This window comes from Urocampus carinirostris, chromosome 19 (genome assembly GCF_059441175.1).
Source record: "Urocampus carinirostris isolate Australia breed hairy pipefish chromosome 19, RoL_Ucar_1.0, whole genome shotgun sequence".
In the NCBI taxonomy this organism is placed as follows: domain Eukaryota; kingdom Metazoa; phylum Chordata; class Actinopteri; order Syngnathiformes; family Syngnathidae; genus Urocampus; species Urocampus carinirostris.
In genome coordinates this window covers 21,123,575-21,142,411 of record NC_142367.1, presented here as the reverse complement: position 1 = coordinate 21,142,411, position 18,837 = coordinate 21,123,575, and the positions used below count along the sequence as shown (strand labels likewise).

Sequence of the window (18,837 nt, the reverse complement as noted above, 5' to 3'; positions counted from 1 at the left end):
TTATATAGAGGTGTTGCTTGTGTGTGTACAAAATCGGTTTTCCTCTCAATGTGGTGGGTGCGGTTTATAATCAGGTGCGCACTATAGTCCGGAATTTACGGTATTTATAAATACAATTTTCAATGAATTGACTTGGTACAAAACACAGTCAATTACATTTTTCAACATTTTATTATACATCTTTTTGACTTAAAAACATTTTGAATTGAAATTGGACTATATGCTAAAAAAAAAGTGTAAGTCTCCCACCTGGTGTCCAGTGTTTCCCATAGAATTTTGTGAGACGCTGGTGAGTGTAGAGTCTGGAGGGCTCTAGGGACCTGCTCCCCCGAGAGAAAATGTTGTACATTTTTAATTCAACTGACTGACTGAGAGATACGTAGCACAAATACACACCATGGCGTTTGCAATCATTTATATAATAAGGAAAAGGTGATTTGATTAACTTCTTATTTATAACCTATTTTAAAATGTTTTTATATTTTTTATAATACAAGTTTATGGGAGGGGGCAGCACAGCAGCGCAGTGGTTAATGCATGTGCGGCACAGTTCTGAGGTCATGAGATCGAACATTCGTGGGTGGAGTTTGCCTGTTCTCCTCAAGCTTGCATGGGTTTTCTCCGGGCATTGCGGTTTCCTCCCACATTCCAAAAACATGCATGTCAGGTTTATAAGAGACAATTTTCCAATTTCTCCAGTCCATTAAAAGAGGAAGTTGGGTGTTAATTAGGGCAGCATGGCAACATAGTGGTTAGCGCATGTGCAGCACAGTTCTTAGGTCATGAGATCGAACCTTCCTGTGTGGAGTTTGCATGTTCTCCCCGTGCTTCCTCCAGGCACTCCGGTCCAAATTGTCCCTCGGTGTGAATGAGCGGGTGAGTCGTCTGTCTCTATGTGCCCTGCTATTGGCTGGCAACCAGTTCAGGGTGTCCCATGCCCACAGCCCAATGATAGCTGGGATGGGCTCCAGCTCCCCCGCGACCCTACTGAGGATAAGCGGTGCAGATAATGGATGGATGGAAGTTTATGAGACTTTGGTGGGCCTGCCAGAATCTTCCTATGGTATGGAAAACACTGCTGTCTCTAAACTCTGCTCTCACCTGCAATAGTTAAGGAAAGACAGCACCGTAACATCAGCACCTTTATAAACAACCCTTGCTTAATGTCATAAAGTTTTCTTTTCCTTCTATAATATCTTCATTTTGCGCAAGGGTTAGTTAGTAGTGCAATAGTAGCCTAGATGGTAAGGCGCCCGCTTTGAGACTGGGAGGTCGGTGGTTCGCGCCCCGGCCGAGTCATTCCTAAGACTTAAAAAGTGGTCGGCGGCGCCCTCTGTTGGCTGCGGCTGCATCGGCTCGCTACAACGGGTCAGGTGCAATCGACATTTCGTTCTGTGTACATTGTTACACAGAATGACAATACAAGGAAATTATTATTATTATTATTATTATAAAAAAAACATCTCTGTACTGTAATTTTTGACCATGGCAATTTATTTGTTAAACCCTTCGAAAATGGCACCATCTAGTGTCTTTTTGTACACACCATTGCTTTAGCAGGAGTATCTTTCCACATTGCATTCACATTTACATTTTTTGTCCTCAATAACATAATGTTAGGAATATACAGTATGTTTCTCGAGGCATTATTGAGTTAACTTGTATATTTTTTACATACAATGATCAATTTAACATATAGGCTGTGAATTCATTGAGATTTCAGTATGACCTCCATCTTCCCCTTTTTGTCCAATGCGATCTATGTTGCGAACATGGGTGCGGTTTGCCCTTTTGTACCAGTCTTATCAGCAAAAGCAGTCCTGTTTACTTCCTCCTTTGGGCCTCCTCGGCCATAAAATCCACTGTGGACCATCGCCCTTAGCAGGATAGCCCGACTTGGCATCGATACAACCTCAACCTGCCCGATAAAAGTCGGGATTTGCGAATATTCTTCACAGCGAAGGAGCTCAGTCTAGGCCCGCCTGGAGATTTCCTGCCTCTCCTCGTCAACAGACGAATTCTTGCCCGTCGGGCCTGCGATGGTCCAGTCTCGCCGCAAGAATTTCCATACGAGCCTGTGTAATCTGAACCACATTACCGTCCTTATGTAAACAGGGGCTGTGCGGGTGTTGTGTTATGCTGTAGCCCCCCTAACCCAAACCTCCTCAAATGAGTTAAACAGCTCTTGCTGAACCCTCATTTTGTCTGGAACAAAGTCTTGTAAGTGGCTTCTGTTACGTCAATTACACTTGAAAAAACTGCTCGGCATGGGGTCGGGATGTTTGGTGTTCCAGATGTTCGAGCTTGACTAGTTTCATACCTGTTGTTCAAATGCAAGATCACTGATATGAAGTGAAATCCGGATTTAGATTTTCTATGACTGCGTATTCAAACGACATATTTCTTAATGGTTCAAAATTTGACCTGTTCAAATGTCTGACATTTGCAACAAAATATTTCATATTCCATGTTATAAGGCTTGGCACTAAATCTCAATTTTATCAATCGGTTCGGATGATTTGGATATAAAACCTCACCAAAGTTTATTGATTAAAAAAAAAGACTTATTTTACAAGATTTTCAGACAGGGACAATGGATTTCAAATCAACTTTTATGCCAAATTAACTCTCATAACTTAAATCTATTTGTACCGTATGCCTTTAATCAGCTTTGAGTAATTCAAAACAATCCATGAAAAAGGATTGTAATGGTGGTCTTTGCAGCCCTTTGAGACTTTGTGATTGTTTGTGATACTCAAAATGCTTACTTATGATACCATGATTTACAAATTTTACTTAATTGTTGATTTTCAAATACAAATTCAATTTGTTTCTTGGAAATTTCAAACATTTTTGGGCGTGTCAAATTTGCAAGTTTATTTTTTGTATACCTTTATGTATAATTTTATTTTATTTTTTTATTTTATTATCTGTTACATTTTTAAAGTGCAAAATTTCCTATTTAATGGCTCAAAGATTTGTGGGTTGTTTTTTTTCTTTCGAATTGAACCTTCTATTTTCATCCATCCATCCATCCATGATCTGCACCGCTTATCCTCGGTAGGGTCGCGGGGGTGCTGGAGCCCATCCCAGCTATCTTCGGGCAGTGGGCAGGGGACACCCTGAACTGGTTGCCAGCCTTCTATTTCAATTTCAAATATTAACCTTTGTTGCCCAAAAATATTTTTGATGCATAGCTCTTGGAAATGTGTTCATGTGGAAAAAAAAAAAAGGGGGGGGGGCTGAGCATTGGCACTCTTTGCAATCGGAAACAACGACGTTAGACAATTACTTGAAACGAATGAGTAAGATATTGGGGATCGACACTTCTTTGTATAAACCTTCTTGTTGTTTTTGGCATGATGTCATCGAGTAGTTGTCTCGGATTTGGTGCGCTAACTGTTGACTCAGCTCACATGCATTCTTTCTCCACAGGGAGCATGTAATCATCATTTAATTTCATTTGTGGATCCTTCCTGCGGTATTGTCCACTTTAATGGATACAGCTTTGGCATCAGGCCTCCGCTTCCACCCCACCCTCCGTTCCCAGATTGTTCTCTCAGTGAACCTTTCCATTGTCTTTTGGGTGGGTCAGTCATTGGATCTGTCTACACACAGCTCCTGTTTCCAGTTAGTGCGTATTCCCGTTTTCTAGCACAGCTGGAGATGTCAATTCTGTTTTGTTTTTTTTAATTATTTATTTTCTATGGTCGTCACGTGCCAGCCGGGCAGCATCCGCGCCGGGTGGGCGGGGATCAGCGTAAGCCCCTCGGACTCTAAACAAGAGTGACCGTGATGAATCGGAACACACGCAGATTATCTCCTAGTGCTTTATAATGCCTGACATGACCTTGAAGTTGAAACCGTTGACACACGTGTGGGAAGAACGCACGCCAACATGGTCGACGATAAAAAGCGTTGGGATAATTCTGCATTGCTTTAAAATGTACTCAATTATTATTAGTGTATAACACCAGTGTCTGAAATAATGACTGCCCGGACGCCCGGGGCGTGCATCTTTTAGGTCGGGCGTACAACTTATAAAACGTCTCCGCCCGGGTGGCCGACAACTTTTTCAAGAAAAAACAAAAACAAAAGTTTTTTTCCAAATCAAATGTTTGCTTTATTTCGATTTTGAAATCTTGGTTCAGTTTGAAAATTTCAGAATTTCGGTTTGTTTGGCTATTTGCGTACCCGGTAGCCAATCAGAAGCCCCCGGACTTTCCCGAGCTTTAAAAGGTCGTGTATTTGCATATCGTTTTCCAAAGTAGACGCCCAGAGAACACAAGAAAAATGGAGAAGTGGTTAGGAATCAAGCTAAAACCTCAGCCCCAGAAGAAAGATTCAAAAGAAGCTAACAAAATTGATGATGCTACAAAACGTAAACTTACATTAAAAGCATCGTGGAAAGAGGAGTTTATGAGGCTTGTAGCGCAATGACGATTTCAGTCAGAGGATGGCGACAGCGAGTAGAATATTTTTGAAGTTACGGACATCAATGCGTAAACAATACCCAACTCAAAGAGTTCAAAGAGGCCTTATAATTTTTTCTCAACTGCCTCAACCTTTGTGCTTTTATCTAACTTTTGAGCAAAACAAACATTGCATGAATGAAGATAAGTAAATACAGGTACATACTGATGGCAGATGGAAAACAGCGATGTCATATACATGCAATGAATGTTATAAGTAGATTTATAATAATAAAATATAATAAAAATGTTCTGTTATATATTAAGATTATCAATCCTTAATACTTTGCAACAATGTTTTTGGGTTTTTTTTTGCGATTAGTCGTCTTATTGTGTTTCAAGTTGTGGAAAAATGGGGCAGGCAACTTTATGGCTAGGCAGGCAACTTTTCAGAGTTGTCTGCCCTGGTGTCCGCTAACTCTTTGTCATGAGTTTCAGACACTGATAACAACCTTTTTTTAACCTAAAAAAGAACTAGAAGTTTGGGTGTGCGTAATACACGGGGTTTTACGCTAGTAAAATACCGAATGTGCGCCTTGATTGATCAGTCTAATAAAACTGCTGACCGCAAACACAATACATTGGATCCAACGGGAATTGAACCAGGGTTACGGCGATAGGAGCACTAAATCCTAAATACTGGAACACTCGTGATATACAGTAGATAAAATACTTTAAAAAGCATTAGCTTTTATCTCATTACCAAACAATTTTAGTTACAGTTCCTTGGATGAATGTTAGAGAGTGGAGAAAATAGAAGGTTCTCCTGAAAGATGTGAATAAACTAATAAAAATAAATCACTACGAGGGGAAACAACCCTTGTGATGAATCAGACTTTGAAGGACATTAAATAAATGTGTTGTAAATTTCATGTTGGTATCGTGTTAATAGTTTTCGTTGTGAGGATTTTAGTTATGGCAGCACAGAATCAACGTTTGTCACCTACACTGCTTAAAATGAAATAAATTGTGAAATTCACAAAATTCACCTCTGGTACCATGAATAAAAATGGTGTGAGGATAAGATCAAATCAAATGCCTTTTTGTATGTCATCTATATTACAGGTGGTACAGTGGTTGGGATTCGACACTCTCGCCGCTGAAACCCAGGTTCTAAACTCGTTGCATCCAACAGCAAAGTTTAAGATGAGAAAAAGTGACACATAATTTCACCCCTGATTTTTTTATAAGAAATTAGGGGTGCATGAGTGCACGTCATAAACAAATATTTGTACAATTCTGTTCTCTTCTTTTCTGAAACTGTTTCTGGGTTCCCGCTTTACTGTACAACAACAAACAAAATCTATATATTTTTAGCAGACGTTTAAATTAGAGAATGACCCAAAAGAGCAGTAAGTAATGAATTAAATAAACACATTTTCCATTTAAATAATAGACTATTTAAAAAAAATGCGTGAATTCAAAAGAAATGTAAATCTTTAATTTGAGCCACGCAAAGCTGGTGTTGTCTATCATGCACGATTGGCAAGATGCTTAGTTGATGTATTTACAAGATATGTTTACAATAGTTTGAATTTTTTGCACAAACTTTAAATTTTTCACACTATTTTTCATTGCATTAAGACAAGTAAAATCATGTTTATTTGTATAGCCCTGAATTACTGTTACGATGCACAACTTACGTCCGTCCACAAGGCTTACCTTGTAAATCTTATTGCCGGTGTATCTTGACATGGATTGTGTCATATTTTTTCACTTTAAGTCTTTATTACGTGTTGGTATGCCATGTCTAATCTCGTTGTAAACAATGTTCTCTGCATTGTTATCAATGGCATTAAAGATGGTTGACCATATCACCCATCCTTATTTTAATATGAGGGAATGAAAACTTCTACAAACACAAAAAGATCTCACTATCTTTATTCTTTTTCCATCTTTGTCAGGCTTCTAAGTGACTCACAACCAGTGTTCCCAATTGCGCACTGGTCGCACATTCTCAGCAAACAAGAAAATCTTGCCGGCGCACAAAAATGAGGGCTCAAAATTACTAATTAGGAAGCGACTTAAGTCAAAGTTACAGTGCATGAAGGTAAAAATACACGGGTTCCCCCGACGTTGTGTCCTAAATGCGGTATTTTGAAGTCGAGTCGAAGTATAATGATGTTGAGTAAAGTTGGTCCAGAACCGGCTTCTTCGGCTCGGCTCACTAAAAGGAACCGGCTCTTTTGGGTCCTAAACGGCTCTTCGGGTTGTTTTGCTTCTTTAATCCCAACATGACCAAATATTATGTAAAATGATGCACAAAATGACTTAAAGGAAGGGGGGAATAGAACAAAAAAGAAAAAAATACCAAAATGAAAAAGTAGTGAAAAGCTGAGAAAAAAAGAAACAAAAGGAAGAGGAAAAAAGAAGGGAAAAATGTAGAGAAAAAAAAACAGAAAAAAAGAAAAGAAAGAAATGTAGGAAAAAAGTAAATAGAGAACAAAAAGAAAAAAGTAACAGCTCGGAAAAAAATAACACAATGAGGTTTTTTTAAAGGAATTTTTAAAAAAAAAGTAGAAAAAAAACACGGAAAAAAGAAGAAATAGTTTGTGTTGTTTTCAAATAATTTCCAATTATATCAAGTGAATCTTGTTGCCAACATTGTACTTCCACTTAAAAATGTGATTAAGTACAGTTCTGTATCTTACAACCGACTAAAGAAGCCCCCCAAAATGTTAATATTATGCGACAAAATATGTCAGGAAATAAAAAGAAATGGATATCTTGTGAAAGAATTGTAAGAACAAACGACGTTTGTAAGGCCGTACAACCTTTGCAATAGTACACGAGTCAATTCATTCAAAAGAGAAAAATCATTTTGCATTGCCGTAAACTCAGCAAAATGTAACTTGATGTCAAATTTTGGACAATTTTGAAAAGTTTGATAATTAATTATCTTGCCACACTTGGGATTATGGTTGCTCACTGTTGTTTCAAGCGTTGCGCACTGACTTTGTGTGAACGCTCAGACCCGTGGAAAATCACCCCAGCAAAATGCAAGCAATGGAATTTCTCATTTATATAGTATTTGTTTTCTCTCTTCCCAAAAGGCTGTCCTGCATAAAGATAGAAAGACAAGAGCAGACCCAAAACACATAGACACGCACAACCGCACACTGCAGCTTGGCCTGGGTGGATCTTTTTTTACGGTCAACTTTTGGGAGGAGCTCGAGTAGTTTATGACATTTTCTCACCGCTATCCCTCCTCCTCCTTTTCCCTTTTTGCATCTCCTCCCACACTGGGAGAAGAATACAAGGTTCAATGTTGAACCGCTTCTACTGTTGTCAAAAGATTGAACTTTTTGTCTTCTCCAGTCACCCGTGTAGGGTAACTTTCTTCCTTCTATACTAAACAATACAAATTCAATCCAGGCTAAAGTTTAACTTCCTTTTCAGTAGACTGCTATATTTGTCCGAAATCCATTTTAACTAGGCTGGTTTGCTGTCACTGAATTAATTCATTGTTTCTTGACCAGGGTGCTGCTGCACCATGAGTGCGTGCCGAAATCTTGTGTGGTGCGGCGCAGAAAATGGTCTAATTTTACATGATTGGAGAAAAAAAATGCATGATAGACTATTTTTCCCAACAAGCGTATCGTCACTGAGTATCTGTGATGGCTTTAAGTGATCAGAAGAGTAACTGGTATATTCTTCCATATCCGTAGGTGGCAGCAGGTCAATAGTGCTGAAGTAAAGCAATACAGTGAAAATTTAAATTGCAATAAAAAATGAAAGATAACAGTGTTGGGAATTAAACATTAAAATGTATCGTTTAGTTCTCCCTTAGAGATAAGGTGAGAAGCTCAGTTATCCGGGAGGGACTCGGTGTAGAGCCACTGCTCCTCCGCGTTGAGAGGGCATCTAATAAGGATGCCTCCTGGACACCTCCCTCGCCTCGGGGTCCCGTTGGAGGAGGTGGCTAGGGATAGGGACGTCTGGGCTTCCCTTTTAACGCTGCTGCCCCCGCGACCCGACCTCGGATAAGCGGAAGACAATGGATGGATGGATGGATGGATGTATCGTTTGCCAAATTCTTCGAATTAGTTATCTGATGCGCGCTCATTTCTTGATGGAAAAGACGAACAAGAAAAGCCGACACTTTCACACGGGGGCAGATTTTATTTCTTTAACAATAGAACTAAGTGAACTCCATCGTAAATGGCCAAATTAGTCGAGTTAGTGTCGTTGGAGTTTCTGGGAAACCCTCTCTTCAGGTTCTCTAGCCTTCTCTTCTCGGCCCACGTCTTTTCGCAAGATGGGGTGCCGGCTCCTCCCATGGGCGCGCCAACGAAGCCCCCTGGGCTCCACCATCTCGGAGAAGAGCGCCGCGATGTCTGGACCGACCAAAACGACGGAGAGTGTTTCTCCAAACAATGCCTGCCGTCCTCCGTCAGAGTCCTGTCATCAACAGAACTAGACAAAATATTCTGCGTTCGGATCAGCTCGACCTGTCATTGAACTTAAGCCTACTCGGTGAAAATCTCTTCATTGCACTCAATAAATGTTACTTGAATTCAATCTTATAAAATCCTTTATAGTCAAATGTATAAAATCCTTCAATTGGTAAAATGGTTCAAATCAATGTCTGAAGACCGGTGTTGAGTGTTACTTTAAAAAAGTGCCTTATTATATGCCATCTGTGGATAAGGATAAAGTGTCAGCGCTATCACCACCGCGACCTGGGTTCTGTTCCCGTTGCATACAATGTCAGTCATGTTGGTCAGCAATGTTTTTCGATTGCTCAATCATTGCACGAATACGATAGTACACCGTAAAACCTTGTGTTGCAAGGCACACGTGAATGAATATTGTAAGCATTCCTGACAGGAAAGAAGGCAACACTTCTGGGCAACCTAGGGTTTTAATATGTGCCTTATAGTTCATTTTTACCCCAATCAATTCTGAATGCAACATCTGGGTCTCCCCATGTTCAAGCTATACGATACCAGAATAAACCAAGCTTGTGTCATGTATGTTGCTTGCTACATCAGTCAGCCCACATTGGGGCCACGTCGAGGGTCAAGACAAAGATGTCCGATTGACATCTAAACAATGGAGCAGCAGGCGCACGGCAGCCTCCTGGTCGGTGGCAGCCAGCCAGGGCACAATAGAGCTTTGACAGGGACTCGTGTTAGCATAGGGTGACAATTCTCGTGTTCTGATCCGGCTACCCAAAAGGTGTTGTAGCGTACTGCTGCTGAAAGCTCACTGACATCATTATTGTATGGTTGCCAAGACCGCAAATTTGACTGGTTCTACCGCCAGACTTTGCACTCGCCCGTGAAGACGACTATGAAATGAGTTGCCGCCCCTGTTGAGCCAGCTTGTTTGTCAGGGAGCAGCAGACTTTATGCAGGGGCGAAGAAAGAAGCCATTCTTCTTCTTTGCCGACCGGCTAGGATCCGATTCCTTTTCTAGATAGGGGAAAGAAACAAATGGAGGTCAATCGGATGTCTGGTGGAGATTGTCTTAGGGATGGTGCAAAAGCAGGAAGCTGTCTTCCAGAAATGGAAGGTTCACTAGCTTTTTTGGAGAGGGGTTTTTATTCTAGATCAGGGGTCCATTAACCTTTTTTTTTACTGATTGGCACATAGGGGGCTACCGGCACTGGGAGATTTACATATATAAGTTGCACGCCAATTTAAAGATGTTGTGTAGACTCCTTTAGTAGCTTTCGCCATTTTTTGGCTTGTGTCATCATTGCAGCCTCTGTTAAAATTCTCATGTTGCTTGTGCAAGTAAGTGCATTTCTTAGATGCGCTCGAATAAACACTTCTTTTTCATCTTTTTTGGGGTTCAAGTTGTCATTTGGACTGTACTCGAAACAGGCCTTTTCTTTTACCACTATCATGCTATACTAACAAAAAACTGCGGTGACGAGCAAAAAGTCACCCCCCAAACGTCCCTTTGCCCCCTTTCCTCCTACCTAATGTGTTCCACAGCCCGAACAGCTTTGCTCAAAAGTTAGATAAAAGCACAAAGGCGCAGTTGAGAAAAAATTATAAGGCCGCTTTGTACTCAGTTGGGTATTGTTTACATATTGGTGTCCGTAACTTCAAAAATATTCTACTTGCTGTCGCCATCTTCTGATTGAACTCGTCATTGCAGCCTCTACTCAGGCTGCCTGTGTGTCTTGTGCATGTACACGTCTCTCTTTGCCGTGCCGAATAAACTCTTTTAATCTTTTGGGGAATTTGGGTTGGCGTTCGGACTATATTTGAAACAGTGCTTTTCTTACTTTCACCAAGTAGAGCGCTCGTCTTGGGATCAAGAGATCGCAGGTTCGATTCCCGGCTCCTCTGTGTTATATGTCGAAGTGTCCTTGGGCAAGACACTGAATCCCTAATGCCCCCAAAAAGCAGGTCGGCGCCTTGCATGGCTGCATGGCCGCTATTGGTGTGTGAGTGTGTGTGTGAAAGGGTAAGTGTGAAGCACATTGTAAATCGCTTTGGGAGGTCTTCATTAACTTGAAAAGCGCTATATATAAATGCAGACCATTTACCAATTTCATCCTCAAATAAATGAAAACGACCAGCACACAAGTGAAATCACTTTCAACCACCCTCTCCCCCGCCTCATCTTCTGACCAGCCTAATGTGCTGAGTGGTCGGAACACGATAAATAAAGTAAGATAAAAGCAGATAGGCGCGGTGAAAAAAATATATGAAGGCTCTTTGAACTTAGTTGGGCACTGTTAACACATACTTAATATAGAAAATATTTAACTTGAAACTTTTTAAGGACTCAGGAAGGACTTAAGGAATCTCAAACTATCCACTCTAAACTACTACTACTAAAGTGCAAAATATTCTACTTTCAACTTTTTAAAGACTCCTCAAACTACGCACCCCACCATTTAAGATTTTTGGAAGAATTGATCATGTACTGTATTTAAGACGGCTAGAAATCAAATTTCCTAGAAAATTGTGAGCTATTTTCAGATCCTGTCCACTGGTTACTCTGGTCTTCTTAGGGGGCTACCTAGTGCTTGCAGGCATAATGTTGGTTAACCCCTGTTCTAGATAGTATTGTTAATGTGTAGTCGTGAACTGGTGAGAGAGGCTCGGTTACACCATGAACTGGTTGTCAGCCACAGAGAGACAAAACAAACATTTACACTCACAATGACAATACAACCTTCAGTTAACCTTTGTTTTTGGAATGTGAAAGGAAACCAGAAACACACAATCACAGAGGGAACAAAAAATAAAAAAAACACCACATTCGCATCCAAAACTGTGCTAAAGAGCTCCAGAACTTCCTGGTCTGATTTGCCCTGTTGGAAAATCATGGGTTGTATATTAACGTTTTTATGTCGTTCAAAGAAGTGCATGTTTACTTATCTTTTGCATGCTTGATAACGAATAAGGCCACGGTGTTAACTCCTTGGCAAGTTTTCCTTTATCTAGGTTGTCCGTGGTATTTATTAACATAAAAACCTTCTTTATATTTCATTTATTTTACAAACAGGGTGTCACAAAAGTCAGTACACTCCTCACATTTCTGCAGAGATTTCATTAAAATGTTTTAATTGAACAACACTCAAGAAACATCGCTTTGACACCATAAAATGTAGTCTGTGGAAAGCTTATATAGCATTGTAAATATGTTTTTACCCTAAACAAAACTCAAAATATAGCCATTAGTAGCTAAACCACTGGTAAAAAAAGTGAGCGCACCCTGAAGTTAAAGTTCCTGAAGTGTGGCCACCACCTTAATCTTCCTGGCCATAGATTTCACCACAGTCTTACAAATTTCCATTTGAATGCTTTTCCACTTCTCCATGACATCACGACTGAGCTGGGGGATAATCAAGATCTTTTGCTTCTCCACCTCCGCTCAATGATGCCCCAAAGATTTCTTATCATTTTAAGATCTGGAGACATGCTTGGTCAGTCCATCCCCTTTACCCTTAGCCCCTTTAGAAAAGCCTTGGTCATCTTTGAAGTGTATTCTTTGCTCCAGTTTGTTTCCCTTAATGAAATGCAACTCCCCAATTCCAGTTGCACTCATGCAGCCCCAAACCATGACATCCCCATCACCGTGCTTGACTTTAGGCACGACCCAAACATGTATCACACCATCTGTGCTAAAAAAAAAAAAATCTTTGTCTCATCAGACCGGAGGATATTTTTCCAGTAAGCCATGGCCTATGTTTACATACTTCTTTTCATTGTGTCAAAGCGATGTTTCTTAACTGATGTTTTACTAAACATTATAATGAAATCTCTGCAGAAATGTAAGTGGTGCACTCACCTTTGTGACATACTGTTGGTGGCCCTCATGGTTGTCATGTTTATGAAATGAGACATGTTATACATGGATGCAACTTTCCAGGCTAGCCCTTAACATTCATTCTGTACATCAGGTTTGAAAAGGGGAGAATCTACAGCTACATCGGCGAGGTGGTGGTGTCGGTCAACCCTTACCGTGCCATGAACATTTACGGCCGCGATGTGGTGGAGCAGTACAAAGGCCGAGAACTCTACGAGAGGCCGCCTCATCTCTTCGCAATAGCCGACGCGGCCTACAAGGCCATGAAGAGGCGCAACAAAGACACCTGTATTGTCATCTCAGGTAACAAAACAAAAACAAATATGCAATTATTGATCTATTTAAATCTAGGCTTAAAACACACTTATGTTCTTGTAGAACGAGGTGCAAAGATAGACAGTCAGTGGTGCTTGAGTTGTTGCCCCTCTCATCGTTCACCAAAAAATAGACTTCTGGAATGTTAAACTTTTTAAAACATAATTATTAACAGGTGTATTGAAGTCATTGAGGCCTGACGGATGACATGATCGCTTAAAAAAGTTTTTCCATTAACCCTTGTGCAGAATGTGTACAGTGGTACCTCTACTTACAAATGTCTCTACATACAAAAGTTTCAGGGGAAAATATTGCCTCTTGTTACAAAGGTCTTTCAGGATACCATTCGCCACTCCTAGAGTTCTACCTGGCAATCCGATGTGTATGCATTAATCCAGGCATGCTCTTTGTGTCCTCTTCCTGTTCTGTAGACGGTTTACTGTATGGTACCGCTACAAAAAGCTATAAGTCACAATAGACCCCATGAAAGATATGCAGAAAAATAGACGAGGAGAAAAGAAGAGGAAGAGACTTTTTCTGGAGATAATAAATATGTAAACACACATTGCCGTGCAGGAGAAGTTCAGAGACAACAAAAGAAGGAGGATGCAGCCATCATTCCATCAGCCCACATTAAAGACATGTCTGCAAAATTCCATAAACTCTCAAAATTTTGGGAAATAAATCACCCCCCCAAAATTCGGCCTATCGCTCATTATGATGACGATCGCCTCGCGCGTTCCCGGCGGATTGTCAAAAGCAGAATCAGACGTCATTGGATCAGTTTTTCAAGGATTGCGAGGCTAAAAACACTGTAAACAGAGAACAGTTAAAAGGTAAAATAATGTTTTTATTATTTCCTTTATTCTTTATTTTTTTACATTATCTGCCTCTCGTTTTATGTTTATTGTGCAGTTATTTAATTTCAATATGTATTTGCTTCATGCTCCAATGCTCCTTTGTTTTTGTTTTTTTTAATACACTTTTGCGGTCTTGGAAGAGACTAACACATATAAATTCAAAAGGCGTTTCAGGTCACAAAGCTACTACCACAACAAATTAAATTCGTAAGTAGAGTCACCACTGTACTTTGTTTTCCCTTTTTATCCCCCATCAAAAAAATAAATAAATATAGAAAGCAGTTGCTCAATTGACCAAAATGGTAACTAAGCGACCCCCGGCGGTCATTTAAGCAACTACACTCCACCTCTTTAGGTCTGCTCTCTCCATTTGGCAGCAACGTGAACTGAAATGATAGACTCCTCATATAGTTTTACAACATATTTAAAGATGATTCTGGGTTTTCCTTAGGAAAATATGTTTTTTATAGTTAGGGTGAGTCATCTTTGTTCATAATATGTTGTCCTAGGGGAAAGTGGTGCCGGAAAGACGGAAGCCAGCAAGTACATCATGCAGTACATCGCGGCTATCACTAACCCCAACCAACGGGCTGAGGTGGAAAGGTGAGAGAAAATCGAATTCCTCATACAAATCGGCATATGTGGCACGCGGGCTCAGTGGCGGTCGTTCTACCAGGGTAAAGAACATGCTGCTGAAGTCCAACTGCGTCCTGGAAGCGTTCGGGAACGCCAAGACCAACCGCAACGACAACTCCAGCCGGTTTGGAAAGTACATGGACATCAACTTTGATTTCAAGGGAGACCCCATCGGCGGGCATATCAGCAACTATCTGCTTGAAAAGGTAATGTGTCCAATCTGTGGCTATAAACGAAAATGTATCTTCAGTCTTTCTATTGTTGCATTGGATTTTCTCTTAACTGTTCACTGTGATCATAAATTTGTCCCTAATTTATGCTGTAATTTTTTTCCCCCTCACTAGTCAAGAGTGATATTTCAGCAAGACGGGGAAAGGAGCTTTCACTCGTTCTATCAGGTAAAAAAAAAGTTAATTCACTATGTAAACGTTTCATTAATTGAATCAATTTAATAGGAAATTCACATCTTACATTTTTTGGGTGTGTGTATGTTTATTTCCAAACCTGGAATCTGAATAACAAACACTTTGATCAGTCACGACGTGCATAAAAAAATATACTTCCCAAATTCGGCTGTTCTCAAATCGAGTCCCTCGGAGTGAGGGGTAATCCAAAAGTGATACAATAATGCCTCCTGCTGGCCATAGTCGTTTATTTTTCAATCTTCTCGATTTGGTGGGTGGGGTGGGTGTATCCCCTAACCTCTAGGGTCGTTGAGGCACCATTTCCTGTGGGGTGTCTTGGGCAAGTAGGCGAAAGTAATCACTGCAAAAAAACAAAGCAGAACGGGATTTTTGCCATTCGGCATCAACTTTTGGTTTACACGTGACAAGATTTTTTTTGTCTTTATAATCTGTGTGTTTTTCTGAACAAGCTGCTGAAAGGAGCTCCCGACGCCCTGTTGCGTACCCTCCATGTGCAACGAGACCCCAAAAGCTACAATTACATCAAAGTGGGGGCCCAGATCAAGGTATTTGTTCAGCCTCAGTGAGTAGATCAATATATCTCATCCACCAATTGGTAAGGCATTGAAAAATGCATTTTAAGAATATTGTTTCATCATGTAATTAAACATTTCAATACTATTCTATACACGGGCTGCGACTACGATTATTTTAACAGTCGATTAATCTGGCAATTCTTCTTTTTGATTAATAGATGAATCGGATTTTCAAATATTGAGATTTCGTGGGCAAATAAGAAAATAGTGCACAAAAAAGAATATTCTACAATATTAACAAACTAAATACTTACAAATGTATGTTATACACTTTTTAATATATACTTTCTTTATTTAGTGCAAAAAAATGTATCTTTGGCATTTAAGGGACAGCTTTACATTAACATTACAAGTGTTTGTCAAATAACTTCACAATAAACAAAAATACATGCAAATTAATGATATATACTGGCAAATATGGAAGATAGTCTTTTCAAAAATGGTATTTTGTTTTTTTTAAAGGGACATGAGCTCGTGGAACAAGAAAGTAATGCAAATGTGAAAACCCAGTAACATCCATCCATCCATTATCTGCACCGCTTATCCTCAGTAGGGTCGCGGGGGTACTGGAGCCCATCCCAGCCATCTTTGGGCAGTGGGCAGCGGACACCCTGAACTGGTTGCCAGCCAATCACAGGGCACACAGAGACAGACAACTCACTCACTGGCTCATTCACACCTAGGGGCAATTTGGATCGGCCAATTAACCTGACATGCACGTTTTGGGATGTGGGAAGAAATCGGAGTGCCCGGAGGAAACCCACGTAAGCACGGGGAGAACATGTAGACTCCACACAGGAACTGTGCTGCACACGTGCTAACCACTGCCCAGTAACATGAGTTTCAAAAAAAGCAACGACTATCACCTTTGCTGACGAACTCACTCAATCTTCCTTCCTTAAGAACTTTACATTGCGATGCAAAAACGTAAGAATGTCAATGATGATCATGTTGAGGATGCTCTCAGCGATGACAGCTGCTTGCAGTGTTGTGCATGATGTATCTTCCTCATCATGAAGCTCGGCATTGTTTGTTGTTTTCTATTGAGATAAGAACGTATTGTATGGCACAATCCTCGTCAGTGACTCAGTGTTTTGGTTTTGATTTCTGTCTCACCATCGTGGTGCTCCCAGACCATATCACTTTTGCAAAGCTCGCAAGTGACACACTTTTTTGTTTTGAGACGTGTAGAGTGCTCCCACACTTTTGCAGGACTTCGTTCGAACTGTTTTCTCCGTCCGTGTCCGTCACGTTCTATGAGTGAAATTGACTGTAGCCTTTGAAAATTAGCGCCTTAGTTCGCACTTTACCACGCTCTTTTATGCTCGCCGACTTGCGCTGCGTGTGACGTCATTGGCCCCCGGACGTGCTGAGTGATGTATAAATCGCGGGACACAACGAATCGATGAAGTTATTCGTTGCCAACACAGTTGCAGCCATATTCTCAATTTTATATTTAGACACATTTTTCAAGTCACCAATAACACTTATCAGATTCATCATGTGTCCATACTGATCACCATAAACCTTTACTACTGCTTTATGACCACAGTCAGGCATCAACGACGGCGTTGATTTCAAAGCAGTGGCCGACGCCATGAAAGTGATCGGCTTCAAGGGGGACGAAGTCCTAACGGTTTACAAGATCCTGGCCACTATTTTGCACCTGGTAATGCCCCAGTTTGAGTCTCGTGTACGCAATTTCAGCTGAATAAAAGTCTATGACCCAAAGGGAAACTTGACGTTCGGCATGGACGGCGACGTCACGCTGATCGAAACCAACAAACTGGTCTCCATCATGGCTGAGCTGCTGTGTACTAACCAGGAAAACGTGGAAAAGGCTCTGCTGTTCCGCACAGTGGCTACAGGCCGCGACATCATTGAGAAGCAGCACACGGTGCAAGAGGCCTCCTACGGGCGTGACGCCCTAGCCAAGGTAAAGTTTCTCTTTTTTAATCTTTTTAAAACATGTTTAAATATTGGGCAGCACGCTAGCGCAATGGTTAGAGCATGTGCGGCACAGTTCTGAGGTTGTGAGATCAAACCTCCTGTGTGGAGTTTGCATGTTCTCTCCTTGCTTGCGTGGGTTTCCTCCGGGCACTCCGGTTTCCTCCCACGTTCCAAAAACATGCATTTCAGGTGAATTGGCCGGTCCAAATTGTCCCTAGGTGTGAATGAGCGAATGAGTTGTCTGTCCCTGTGTGCCCTGCGATTGGCTGGCAACCAGTTCAGGGTGTCCCCTGCCGACTGCCCGGAGATGGCTGGGATGGGCTCCAGCCCCCCTGCGACCCTAATGAGGATAAGCGGTACGGCTAATGAGATGAGATGTTTTAATATAGGGCAGCCCGGCAGCGCAATGGTTAGCGCATGTGCGGCACAGTTCTGAGGTCGTGAGATCAAACATCCTGTGTGGAGTTTGAATGTTCTCTCCTAGCTTGCGTGGGTTTCCTCCGGGCACTCCGGTTTCCTCCAACATTCCAAAAACATGCATGTCAGGTTAATTGGCCGGTCCAAATTGTCCCTAGGTGGGAATGAGCGAGTGAGTTGTCTCTGTGTGCCCTGTAACTGGCTGGCAACCAGTTCAGGGTGTCCCCTCCCCACTGCCCGGAGATAGCTGGGATGGGCTCCAGCACCCCCTGCGACCCTACTGAGGATAAGCAGTGCAGATAATGGATGGATGTTTAAATATATTCTTTCTCCGCTCACCTTCCGTCACAATCAGGCCATGTACGAGCGGCTGTTCTGCTGGATCGTCGGATGCATCAACGAGATCATCGAGTTGAAAAACTACGACGCCAGGATCCATGGGAAGAACACGGTCATAGGAGTTCTGGACATTTACGGCTTTGAGATCTTCCAAAACAACAGGTTTGAAATGCCCAGTAGTAATAAGATAAATGCTTTTCCCCGATTTGATGAATTGAATTTCCCCTTCAGGCTAATGTACTTGAAGATAATTCAATAAATAAGGTCCTTTTTTCAGTTTAAGGACAACTAATACAAATTGAAACAAACTTTTTAAATCTCATTTTGCATTTATTTTATTTTGAAGACTGAAATACTATGTTGATTGATTTGGAGATGAATGAATGAAAACTTTATTCGAACATCAAAATAAAAACAGAACAAAAACAATAACTCAACAAGAAAATAACGTTACATAATATGTTCGAAAAGGGGTAGTAAGCAAATGCTTATATTACCTACCCCCTTCATCTTGCCCACCAAATATACCAATGATACAACAACAATTGTAATGATATTAATAATAACAGTT

General features: G+C 41.0%; 1 protein-coding gene across 1 annotated transcript in view; it reads left to right on the top strand.

Annotated features, from left to right (window-relative positions):
- The window catches only part of myo1d (myosin 1D), a 75,954-nt gene that overhangs the window by 7,465 nt on the left and 49,652 nt on the right, over positions 1–18,837 (top strand). Inside the window, exons 2-9 of the mRNA XM_088323362.1 lie at positions 12,844–13,052; positions 14,434–14,527; positions 14,601–14,766; positions 14,905–14,958; positions 15,435–15,530; positions 17,113–17,229; positions 17,293–17,496; positions 18,283–18,428. Of these exons, the coding sequence (XP_088179488.1) occupies positions 12,844–13,052; positions 14,434–14,527; positions 14,601–14,766; positions 14,905–14,958; positions 15,435–15,530; positions 17,113–17,229; positions 17,293–17,496; positions 18,283–18,428 (1,086 nt within the window). The remainder of the gene's footprint in view (positions 1–12,843; positions 13,053–14,433; positions 14,528–14,600; positions 14,767–14,904; positions 14,959–15,434; positions 15,531–17,112; positions 17,230–17,292; positions 17,497–18,282; positions 18,429–18,837) is intronic.